We start from the raw sequence: 13329 nt of genomic DNA on the forward strand, positions 1-13329 counted from the left end.
AATGTAAATTACTTACAAGAATCCTTGTATCTGCAAAGGAGATAGCACACAGGGGCTACTACCAATATATACCACTTGGCATGTGATTTCTTCTTTGTTTCTTCATGGGATGAAACTTATTTTAAGTTTTGGTATAGAATACTGCCTTAAATTTTCCACCCTTAATCTATCCAGCACTGCAGGGACAAGGCTTAAGCAAATCAGCTCGCTGGGACTCTAGTTTTCTTGCTACAGTGTGGAAGACAGGTCTGAAAAGTCTGGTTTTCTTTCTGGCTCTAAGAAGGGAAAATATAAAGTTCTGCTGGATTAAGAAAAGGGCACTTAAAAAAAACTTTTAACTTGTTTAATCTGTTGTTTAATTTACTTTTTTTCCCTTCTCCTTTGCCCATGGGAAAAAAAGGAGCAGAAATCCTTTGAAGCATTGTATGGGAGCCATGGGGTTGTTGGAAAAGTAAATAAAATAAAGCTCTCCATTCTAGGTAGGGTGAAAAGATCCCTGGTATCTGAGAGAGGTCCCAGTACCTCGATTATGAGATGGAGGTAGCCACAGGAGCAAAGGGTGAGGAAAATGACAGAAGGAGCTTAGTTTTCACGCCAAAGTAATACCTAACATTGAAAAGTCCATCAGAGGAGATGCTGGAGATTTTTTCCATTAAAAAAAATTTATTCTAAGTCAATGTTTTCCAGCATAATTCTATGTTAATATGTGACTTAGGATCTGCTGGGTGGAGCCCTAGGATCTTGGAACCTCTGAACATGTTACACAGCTTGAAAACCAGCATGCCAAACAACTGACCCATTTTCACTGGCTTTAAATGATTTAAATCCAATCATTTTTGTAAGGAATTTCCTTTAGTGCCTGGATTACATGGCCACAGCACACTACTGCTATCTAGTGCCCATAACACTAAATTACAGGTTCAGGTTTTTTTTATTTGAAGTTTCAGAAAATGAGCTTTGCCTCTTAAAAAGAAAAACAAAAACAGCCTCTAATATATCAGGAATATGTGAAATGTCACAAAGTTTCTGAACATGTGTTTTGTAAAAATCTAATCAATTTGCACTCCTGGATATTATTTGGAAATTCAGAATGTATGTGCTATAATCACCTTTAAACAGCTTATTTTTTTTTCGACTCTGCTAATAAAGATGGTTACTATATTGTATTTCATACCTCTTAAACCAAAGACACTTGATACTCACCATCTCCAAGGAGAGTTACAAGAAACTCCACTTCTGCTAACGAAGCTATGTCTATTAATGCACTGTTATCAGACTGGCAAGAATGCAAAGCCTCATTCCAGGTCTTTTTCTCTTTCTGAAGTTTATAGCAATTACGATTGTGGGGATTCCAGCCAGGCTCACAGTGGGTGGCATAATATTTCCAAGCATCTTTTTCTTTGTAAACCAACAGAAAACAGTGTCATTTTTCACAATTATTTTAACATTACTTATTATCCCCAATATAAATTACCATAATATATGCTTATTTTTTTTAATTTGAAAAACAGGAGTTCCCATCGTGGCTCAGTGGTTAATGAATCCGACTAGGAACCATGAAGTTGCGGGTTCGATCCCTGGCCTTGCTCAGTGGGTTAAGGATCCCTCATTGCCTGTGAGCTGTTGGTGTAGGTCGCAGACGTGGCTCGGATCTGGCATTGCTGTAGCTCTGGTGTAGGCCGGTGGCTACAGCCCTGATTAGACCCCTAGCCTGGGAACCTCCATATGCTGCAGGAGCGGCCCTAGAAAAGGCAAAAAGAGAAAAATAAAAAAGTTCATACAACCAAAGTGAGAGTTAGGGCTAGATATAAAATTAGCTGTCCATTAAAAAATCTTTTTACATGGAAAAGGAGTATTATGGAACACAGTTTAAATGATTTTAAAAGATTTTATATTACAGTATCAGTGGGGCAGCTATTCTCTTCTGAAAAGAGTCTGAAATCCTGGCCACTTCCTCTGGAGCAGAGATGACAAATAGCTTTCATCTTGAGGGTCTGTCTGAGTGCCTCTGATGTCCTTCTGTGTTCATATAGACCCCAGGTTTGACTTACAGGAAAATAATGCCATGACGCTTTGACATTGGCAGGGAAGAAAGTTGTGTGCATGCCAATTCTATCTTTCCTCCTAGAGGAGCTTGCCCCCCAGCCTGGTGACAGCATTTTTATTTTATTAACCACAACTGAATGCCTCCCTTTAGCACTAATTAGTTAGAAACAACTTCACTGCTAATTTGGGAAAGAAGACATTCTTTTCAAATTGCTTCTAGGACTCTGGCAGTGATTAAATCTTAATGGAAGAATGCTAGAACATTTAGATCTACCCCAGTAGATGTAATGAATTTAAAAATGTGGTCACAGAACACCTTTAAAAAATGAAACCTAAGCTTCACTCTAAGATAAAAAGATAAAAGGGGAAATTTTCTGACTGATGCAAAGTGGAGACAAGAGAGAAATCTGGGGACCCTGGAAGCACAGTTTGAAGACATTAGACTAGCCAACAAAAGTTTTTGTTGAACTTGAAACAGCAAATAATCCAAACAAACATAGCTTAACTGCCCTTCCTTCTGGTCTCTGACCTCAATTAATCAGGAGAGCAAATAAAATAGAAGAAGGCTGGCAGAAGGCAGTGCCGGGGAGGGCATAAGAAAAAAAAAAATGAAGACAGAAGAAATTGGACAGTGGAAGGAAAAGAGGGAGGGACAGAACAATAACAGCAATAGCAACATCAGCACATTCTTGATATAATGAAAATATCTCTACATAAAAAAGACAAGGTGCTTCTCCCTACTCCCATATTCTACAATATCCTTAGGTTTAGCTACTTACAGGTAGATAAAAGTTAATGCTTAATTGTAAGAGGGTGTGGAGAAAGGAAACCTTCCTTCAATGTGGGTAGGAATGTAAATTGGTGCAGCCACTAAGGAAAACAGTATGGCAGTTCCTTAAAAAACTACAAATAGAGTTGCCATATGATCCTTCAATTCCACTGGTGGGCATATGTCTGGAAAAGATGAAAACTATAATTCAAAAAAAATATTTGCACCCCAGTGGGTCATAGCAGCACTAGTCACAGTAGCCAAGACATAGAAGCAACCTAAATGTCCATCGACTGATGAATGGATAAAGAAGATGTGGCATACATACACAATGGAATATTACTCAGCCATAAAAAATGAAATAATGCCATTTTCAGCACCACAGATGGACTAGAGATTATTATACTAAGTGAAATAAATCAGAGAAAGACAAATATGATATCACTTATGAGTGGAATATAAAAAATGACACAGAGGAACTTATTTACAAACAGAAATAGACTCACAGATATTGACAATAAACTTAAGGTTATCAAAAGGGGAAGGGCAGGGAGGGATAAGTTAGAAGTTTGGGATTAACAGATACCCAATACCAAAAATAGATAAACAACAAGGACCTACTGTAAAGCACAGGGAACTATATTCAGGAAATTATAATAATCTATAATGGAAAAGACTCTGAAAAAGGATATATATATTTATATATATAAACTGAATCACTTTGCTGTACAACTGAAACTAATACAACATTGTAAATCAATTACACTTCAATTAAAAAAACTTAATTGTAAGGGATGAAATTCTAAAATGATAATTCAGATTACTATTTTAAATGTAGAGTTGTTTCCAATTATGAAGGTAATGATTCTTTTAGAAAACGGTTATGTTTTTATCTCTATTTCCCAAGTTAAGACATTAATTCCAGAGAAACTAAAAAAGGGGAATAAATTTTAAGAATAGAAATAACTGGGCTTCAGGTACTACACTGTATTGAGGTGGTATTTAAGTCTTAGGTACACATAAAAGTTTTGGTCATTATTTCAAGAAGGGTGTATTACTAACAAGAGACATAGGATGTGATAGGAAATCAGTGAAGTAAGGAATTATAAAACTATTTTCTAATTTATACATTTAATTTATAGGTAAATAAAACAACTAGAATAGAAAAGAAAGCATATCTTGTTTTTCCAAGGCAGAATGAGTACGAATGTACATTTTTTTAAAAAAAAGAGAGGGAGAAAATGTTTTCTGTACCTAGGTTATTGCTTTAGTTTTTAGTGAAAAACTAAATGCATTTGTTATTCTGTTCTTTAGACATTCTTTACACATTTTTATTCATATGAAAACTAGCCTTGGAATTCTCTTGTGGTGCAGTGGGTTGAGGATCTGGTGTTGTTACTATAGTGGCTTGGGTTGCTACTGTGGTGAGGGTTAAATCCCTGGCCCAGGAATTCCACATACCTCAGGCACAGCCAAAACCAAAAAACAAACAAAAAAACTAGCCTTAGCTAAATTTAAATTATGATTGGGATTAACACATACACACTGTTATCTATAAAACAGATAACTAGACCACCTACTGTACAGCACAGGGAGGTCTACTCAATTTTCTATAAAAACTTATATGGGGAGTTCCCATCGTGGCGCACCAGAAACGAATCCGACTAGGAACCATGAGGTTGTGAGTTCCATCCCTGGCCTGCTCAGTGGGTGAAGGATCTGGAGTTGCCGTGAGCTGTGGTGTAGGTCAGACATGGCTTGGATCTGGTGTTGCTGTGGCTCTGGCATAGGCTGGTAGCTACAGCTCCAATTCAACCCCTAGCCTGGGAAACTCCATATGCGGTGAGTGTGGCCCTAAAAAAAGGACGAAAGACAAAACAAAAACAAAAAACTTACATGGGAAAAAAGAATGGATATATATCCATGTATATATATTATATATATATACATGGATATACACACACACACACACACATATACACACACACGTATATATATTTCACTGATTCACTTTGCTGTAAACCTGAAGCTAAGACAACATTGTAAGTTAACTATACCCCAAAAAAATTAAAAAAAATATGAATTATTAGCAAAAAGCAGATTAATTTGAATATATTGAAAGGGCAAATAAGTAACTGATAAAAATGACTTAAAATCACTTACCAATTACTTCAGGATCAGTGTGGTTTAGATATTTTTTACATATATAAGGCAAGGTGGACTCACAGTCCCGACTTCTCCAGGCATTTGGCATAAATGCATTAAATGCTCCACAGTGATACTCAACAAATGGCTCAAAATTTATTTCTGAAAATGCAATATAAGTGCACTGAATGCTAGAAGCAAAAGCAGTGAGTTTAATATATACCAAAATGTAGTTTCAGGATCAAGGAGACAGCCCTTCTCTTTGGCATATGTAGTAAATCCGTAGGATGTTACATTATATTTATGATTTTGCAGTTGGAGTCCAGGCATGGCAGTAAAATGACTTCCCAAAGATAGCAACAGCTGATTTTATTGTTTTAAGGTAGAGAAATATTTTGCAATTTGCGGCTATCTTTAAAATGACTGACTAGAATCTTGTCTTTGAGTCAATATCACCCTGAAGCCTTGACTAAAGAACTTACCTTCTTGGCTTCCATTTTCTTGTCTGGAAAAGCATGTCTTATAGGAATTCAATCAGACTTTTAAAATGTTTATAAGCCACTTTCACAAGAACATACTGTATGTATACAAGGGAAATACTGCTATTTTAGGCTGTGGGACGATGCCACTTGTTGAAGGTAATCAAGACGCTGCAGGTACCTGGGTTCCAATTCAGATAGTTGAGTGGCGTTCTGTCAGACCACTGCCAGCCAGCATTTTCATCCAGCTGATTCAGACCTATCCACACTTCCACTGCTTCACTACCCAGGTGCTCTGAAATAAGAGAAATACCGAATTTCAAAAAAAAAAAAAAAAAAAACAATGTTACATTTCTTTCTTGTTTTCCTATTCCTGGAGCATGGTGGTCTCCTGCAGACTCACTGACACCAGCTCTGAAGTGTTTAATCTAAGCAACCAGAAATGCTGCCTCTCAGTGGAGGTCAACCACCAAGTGTGCATAGTTATAAATTTGAGACCATCTGGTTTGTGTGAGCTCATGCACTTGAGGATTTTGGAGGGTGAAGGAGGAAGTGTCCCAGTCACTCCCAGGAAGTGCCCCTCTGTCTTCCTTCTTTGGTCACATGTGCCTGTCGGCCTCAGTCTGGAGGTTTGTGATTCTAGCATGCTGAGGCCACCTCAGGCCCCCAGCAAGGGGAATAGGAAGAAATGCTGTTAAATCTGTATCATGGGTATGTGTGTGTACAGACATGATTTTCTGTAGTTTTAAATATTCTTTACTTTTATTTTAATTTTTTTGCTTTTTAGGGCCACACCCCATGGCATATGGAGTTTCCTAGGCTAGGGGTCTAATTGCAGCTACAGCTGCTGGCTTATACTACAGCCACAGCAACATGGGATCTGAGCCGCGTCTGCGACCTAGACACCACAGCTCATGGCAACGCCGGATCCATAACCCACTGAGGCCAGGGATCGAACCTGCAACCTCATGATTCCTAGTTGGATTTGTTTCTGCTGTGCCACAATGGGAACTCCACTTTTCAATATTCTTGAAATATTTCATGGTTAAAAAATGGAACAACTTAGAAGACGTTTTCTTTCAGGATCTGGCAAGGAAGAGGAAAGCAGATTAAGTGTTACTGGGGACAGGAGTCAAGTCCTCAAATTTAAGGAGGTGTGCTAAAGCAAGCAAGGAGACGGCTATCTGGCTGGAGAGCCAGTGGGAGTTATCTGGCTGAGAAGAGAGCATTGTACAAGGGATGGGAGTATCCAGAGGGATCAACAGCAGGTTGCAAATTTTTCTTCAGCTTGGGGTGGGGGGGACAAGGTTTTCCGCCAGGCTGGACCCTTGGCCCCTGCTCCTAACCGCTGTGCCACAGCTCCTCATGTTTTAATTCTGTGCCATTTTTGTTAAAAATGCTAAGTATAAGCATGTGCATCCTGGAATTCCTTGGTGGCTCAGTGGGTTAAAGATCTGGTGTCGTCATTGCTGTGGTGCAGGTTCGATTTCTGGCCCAGGAACTTCTGCATGCCCTGAGTGCAGTCAAAAATAAACGAACAAATAAACAAATATGTGTGTGCTTATGTAGAAAAAATATTGTTATCGAACCTGTAGAATTAGAGGAAAAATTCCTTTGTTCTTTCTTTTTGTGCACTTGAATTAAAATAAATTATTCTAGAATAAACATGTACTACTTGTGTTATAATATTTGGGGGGGAAATGGTGTCAGAGACTTTCAGTGAAAGTGACTAATTTTGTGAAACTTTCGAATGTTGCCATTTAATTTTTTAATATATAAAGGACAGCATTGTTCCCTTATGGTTCATCTGTTTCAGAACCCAATTTATTCTGAGTCAGATGCAGAGGCCCTGCCTGAGACTAAGGTCCTAACAGATAAGAGTTATAAATAGGGTGACTGTATGTCTCAGTTTGCCTGGAAAATTCATGGCTTATGCTTGTAGTTCTAGAATAAGTATTAATGGTAGCCTCTTTTACTCCTAAAAGAATCTCAGTTGGATGATCAATTGTATAATCACCTAGGTTATAAAGATTAGTGCATTCACATCTCAAGGCTGCAGTACCTTCTGTGAATGGAGATTTCAATACATCAGTGGAAATCTGGAAGAACCCAGCCATTTAAGGAAAGAGAAGGTGCTTCATAATTTTGAGGCTGTCAAAACCACTTAGCAGAAATAGCATGACATTCGTGGGCCCTGCCCTTCCAAGCTTCTGTGGCATAAGCACAGAATCTCTTCTTAATATCTATTCCATTAGTCCATTCAATAGCACAATTTGATTAAATTATGAGTATCGTCATGACAGAAGGCAGAATGGAAGATGAATGGACAAGATGGAGAAATTTCCACTTTTTATATTGAGGTCAGTGCCAAGTGACACTTTCAAATAATCTACCTAAAATATTTAAATATTAATTATTCTTATCTGAGAGTTATTTTGAAGACCATCTGTGCAATTGTTTTAACAACACATATAAAAAAATCACTGTGTAATTTATAACCTGGGTTTCAAAGTACAAAAATAGTCTGTTTAGCTTTACAACTAAATTGGCTCACAATTCCGTAATAATAAGTTCAAATCTAAATTCCTTTGGATATTTCTTGTCATTTGTGGTAGCTTGGATAATTCCTTATACCATAGTTAATGTTCATCAGTGATTAGCAAGAAACAGTTGACAATTTTCATCATTAAAAAATACCTTGGTCAGAACAAGTTGCCATCTTTATGAATAGATGTCTGTTTTCCTAAACAGTCTCCCAAATCTCATTATAAAATTATGGTATTTAAATAAAAGTTTCTGACATATTTTATTTCTTTAGTCATTATTCAAGTTTGGTAAACTCAAGCCCTCTTATTAGAGATCCCAGCAGTCATGATAGATAACAATTGTAATTCGTTAATGGTGCACAAAATATTCTATAAAAACCATCACAGGCTCATAATGATATTGGAAATGGGTGTTTTCCTACAATATGACTCACTCAAATCAGTTTCAATGATAATTTCCCACTTTTGCATGTCTGTGGGAAAGGGGCCTCCATACACTGGTTATGCATTTGTTAGACTCCTTCTGGACGGTATTAATGACTTTCAGAAGCCTTAAAATATACTTCCTCTTCCACCCAGTGAATTCACTTCTACAGACTTATAAAGAAATAATTGGGGATCTATGCACAAAGGTATGTGCAGGGATGGTTTTTAATAGCAACAAATAAATAAAAGCAAAATAAAGAATTTTATCTATCTATTCCTATCTCATATTTGGTGATTAGATAAATATACTCTCACTAACCTTTAGTACTACAAAACCATGAAAAATATAATGTAGATGTTCTTGTTGTGGCTCAGTGGTAACAAACCCAACTAGTATCCCTGAGGACATGGGTTTGATCCCTGGCCTCGCTCAGTGGGTTAAGAATCCAGCATTGCCATGAGCTATGGTGTACGTTGCAGACACAGCTCAGATCTGGTGTTGCTGTGGCTGCGGGTAGGCTGGCAGCTGCAGCTCCTGTTCAGCTGCTAGCCTGGGAACTTCCAGATGCTGCAGGTGCAGCCCTAAGAAGAAAAAAAATATACGATGTAGGTCATGTTTATAGACATGAGCAGATGTTCATTATATGCAGGTAAATTACGTAAGCATGTTACTAAACTGTGTGCACAGTTACTGTTAAATGGTTAGCACATTGAATGTTTGTTATGTGTGCCAGGCACTTTTCTAATACTTCATCTGCTTTGTAACATGTAATCTGCATGGCCAAAAAGGTGGCATTATTACCATTTCCATTTGATAGAGGGAAACAGTGAGGTTGAGCTACTTTACCTCTTTAGCTTTGTTAGTAAGTGATGGAGGTGGGATTCAAATCCAGGCCAGTGGCTCTTTGGTCCCTGCTCCTAATTTCTGTGCAACAACTGCCGCATGTTTTTATTCAATACCATTTTTCATAGGTACTTTGGATGTATGTATGTATTTATTGGGTTTTTTTGTAGATTAAAAACATGGTTATCTCTGGATTGTGGAACTATGAGAGATTTTTCCTTTATCTTTCTGTATACTTGAACTTTTAAAATTATCTTAGAACAATTTTATTGTTATTCCATAATAAGTATGGGTAATAAATTTGAAGTGTTAGAAACCTAATGAAAGTGACTGATTTTGTGACACTTTCAAATGTTTCTCCCCCAAATTTTAAATGCTGTTATGTACACATCTATAAACACATTTAATCTATAAACACATTTAATCTATAAAGGAGAAGTAAGTAGAGAGATTAGGTGAGAGGTGAAATACAAGACCCAGATCATTAACACTCTTTTAACAGTTTATGTTATTTTTTATAGCATTAGTTATCATATGTGTGATTTTGCTCTTCCAATTAAATTTTAAGTTCTTTGTCATCCACCAGGAAGCCTACTCCATACCTGCTCATAGTGACTGACAGGTAGAATTATGTTTAATTAGTAAAAAACGTAATTATTTATCAATGGAAACGAATGGCTAAGATCTCCGGCAATGCAGGATTTTGAACTTAAGTTTAGAAGTCTCCTAGACCCACTTGTTAGAGCTTCAGATTCTCCTGGGTCCCTTGCTGTGGCCTGAACTTCTCTTTTCCAAGGGGGAGAACATAAGAACAACATGACCAGGTGCCAAGTGGAATGGCCCAGGGTTCAGGTCAAAATTCTGGGTGTGAGTTTGGACCATGTTAATAAGGGAAAAGTATTTTCCAAGGGACTGTTTTTCCAGGATGTATTCCAGCATACATGGACATAACTGTAAGCAACATTTTGTGTCAATATCACTGGCATAATCCACCTACTTACTCCTTATGAAATTTTCTTCAGTCTCATCTGCAATACTTAATAAAGCACCTCCTTGCATCTGGCATGAAGAATGTGCTTCGGTCCAGGAGAGGGAGGAAAGCAGGTTGAATTGGTAGCAAATGTGTGAATTGAGATCCTTCTCCCAGACAGCGTCACAGCCCACCTCTGTAGATGCTGAAAACAAAATCCATGAAAGCATTAACTATAATCTTACTTTATCTATACACAAAGCGTTTTAAGATGAATTTCAATGGAATTATTCCAACTTGCAACTCCTAAAACTTCAGCACACTTATCTATTCTTGATTAGGTCTTTATGATAAAAATCTGCATTGTTTTCCCATTGGCTCTTTATGGTAAAGCTTTTTCAAGGTTTAAAAGAAATTCAAGAAATCATCAATAAAGAAGCTCTGACCCTTTCTGAGAAAATAATAGTAGCCATTTTTAAGACAGGAAATATAAGTGAAGCATTTGCGAAAATAACACCGGAGTTCTTTTTTTTTTTTTTTTTTTTTTTTGTCTTTTTGCTATTTCTTTGGGCCACTCCCGTGGCATATGGAGGTTCCCAGGCTAGGGGTCCAATCGGAGCTGCAGCCACTGGCCTATGCCAGAGCCACAGCAACGCGGGATCCAAGCCGTGTCTGCAACCTACACCACAGCTCACGGCAACGCCGGACCGTTAACCCACTGAGCAAGGGCAGGGACCGAACCCGAAACCTCATGGTTCCTAGTCGGTTCGTTAACCACTGCACCACGATGGGAACTTCCGGAGTTCTTTAAAAAGCAGTCAGAACTTTATAGGAAAAGCTCTGTGACCTGAAATGTTTATTTGAGAAAGATACAAGTGTTGTTTCAAAAGGCTTTCCCCTGCAAATACCAAAATGCTACATGGAATAAAGGGATACAGTAGAAATATGAGTCTGTAATGAACGCAAGTTTTCAAATAAACATTGAGAATAGGAACACTGATATTTAGTTTAAGCAAGTTCTTTCAGCCAAAAGGAGAAGCAAAATCCACTTGGAAAACCTTGGCCAAGGATTGTGTAGTATGCTTAAAAGCAAATTTTAATAAAGTATGAAATGTGGGCTGAAATCTGAAGTTTACTGAAATAACAGAAAATGAAGACCTAGTCTGGGTGCTTGGCTGAAATTTTAAGTCAATCCCCAAGGTGAAATAAGCAGCCATAATAATTACCTGAAATCAAACTCAGCCAAAGAATTTCAGAACGTAGACAATGTGAACCAGGCTAAAGCATGAGAGTGACTGACGGTCAGGCAATTGGCTAAAATTGAGAATAGCCCTTCCCAAAGTGTGATGCATAGAATACTACAACTTCAAGAGCTCACCAAGAAAAGCTGGGACATAATACGCATGTAGCCTTCTCTGGAGAATTTACAATGTACACTAGCATGTTAAAGGCTCTGCGGAGTTCCTCAGAGGCTCAGCTGGCTAAGAATCTGGTGGTGTCACTGCGGTGGCTTGGGTTCAATCCCTGGCCTGGGAAGCACAGCCAAAAAATAAAAAGGCTCTGAGATGTTACCTAGTGAAGAAACAGCTTAATTTTAATTCAGTACACTTCGAACTTACTTGACAATGAAATCTTTTTTGTTTGTTTTCTTTTCCCCAGTACTTAATTAGATGGCTCTCTTGGGAATGTGGGAAGTTTGTTTTCAGGTCTGGTGCAATGTGCCTTCCTCAGAACTGAGTTAGTTAATGAGAAGTTACTAATCTGCATGTAAATCTAAGGTTGTCTTCGTCTTCCTGTCTGACACATGTATTTATAGCAGGATCCCAGAGTGAAGGAAGGCGGAAGCCAGGGCTATCACCAAGGAAAACTATAGGAAAGGGAGAGAAAGGAAGGAGGACACGTTCAGTAATCATTTTGCCCTGGTGGCTGAAATTTCCTCATTGAGTTTGAGTCCTTAGAGATTGTCTTCAGTTAAAAAGCTATGCCATCCCTGAGACGGACAATGCCCTGAGCATTATCACACATTAGTTCAGCCCTGTTGATCCCGTGACAGCTGAGGCTACCAGAGAGGAGCAGGGGAGTCTACAACTTCAGGGTACAGAAAAATCATTTAGCGAATGTCTTCAAAATCACAGATTTCTAGTTCTCAGTCTTGGAGATTCTGAATTAGTGACTATTTTTGGAGTGGGATTCAGAAACCTACATTTTAAGCATATTCCTGAAGTTCCCATTGTGGTTCAGCAGAAATGAATCTGACTAGTATCTATGAGGACTCAGGTTTGATTCCTGGCCTCGCTCAGTGGGTTAAGGATCCGGTGTTGCCATGAACTGTGGTGTAGTTTGCAGACATGGCTTGGATCCCGAGTTGCTGTGGCTGTGGTGTAGGCCGGCAACTGTAGCTCCAATGTGACCCCTAGCCTGGGAACCTGCATATGCTGCAGGTGCAGCACTAAAAAGACAAAAAAAAAAAAAAATCCTGATTCTAATGCAGATGGTCCACAAAGCAAACACTGGGAAGCACTGGTTTGAAAGAAAACATTCGAAGCACTTTCCAAGGAGAGCAGGTATGAGTAGCCTTTGGTCACTAGAAGATAGTAGGATGTCAGAGCAGAGATTGGGGGAGGATGTCAGAAAGGGAGATCTGGGTATAGGGTACCTGCCTCTCCTCTGCCTTGGGGAAAGATTTGACAGTAAGTCTTAATTATAAACCTCCATGATAAGCTGTGTCATGATAAGAAAAGGTCTGGAGGACACTTCAGTTGATCTTATTCCCCATTTTTGTCAAGAGTCGCTCTTGCTCTCTCAATGGGACATGAATTGAGCTTCATAAACACAGCCTTTTGCAATAAACTGCCTGAATTCTAGGCATTAAACAGGATGAGAGACCTGCAGGTGATCCTGTCTATGCTACAAATTACACAGCCCGGCTTTGTTAGGTTTCCCTTGGCTTTGTAGTATCTATGCCAATTCTTAAGGTTAATCAAAAGGAAACTTCCAGTCAAAAGTTTGCAACTGGTGCCCATATTCTTCTAAAAAGTCAGTGCATTTGCCACGGAAATTTGGGTTTAACTGAAATATAAGTTAAGTTATATTAAGTGTGAGAA

General features: G+C 38.4%; 1 protein-coding gene across 1 annotated transcript in view; it reads right to left on the bottom strand.

Annotated features, from left to right (window-relative positions):
• The window catches only part of PLA2R1 (phospholipase A2 receptor 1), a 118826-nt gene that overhangs the window by 74259 nt on the left and 31238 nt on the right, over positions 1-13329 (bottom strand). Inside the window, 4 exon segments of the mRNA XM_021074789.1 lie at positions 1204-1398; positions 4979-5122; positions 5621-5734; positions 10257-10430. Coding sequence (XP_020930448.1) covers positions 1204-1398; positions 4979-5122; positions 5621-5734; positions 10257-10430 — 627 coding nt within the window.

Source organism: Sus scrofa, chromosome 15 (assembly GCF_000003025.6).
Source record: "Sus scrofa isolate TJ Tabasco breed Duroc chromosome 15, Sscrofa11.1, whole genome shotgun sequence".
Taxonomy (NCBI): Eukaryota; Metazoa; Chordata; class Mammalia; order Artiodactyla; family Suidae; genus Sus; species Sus scrofa.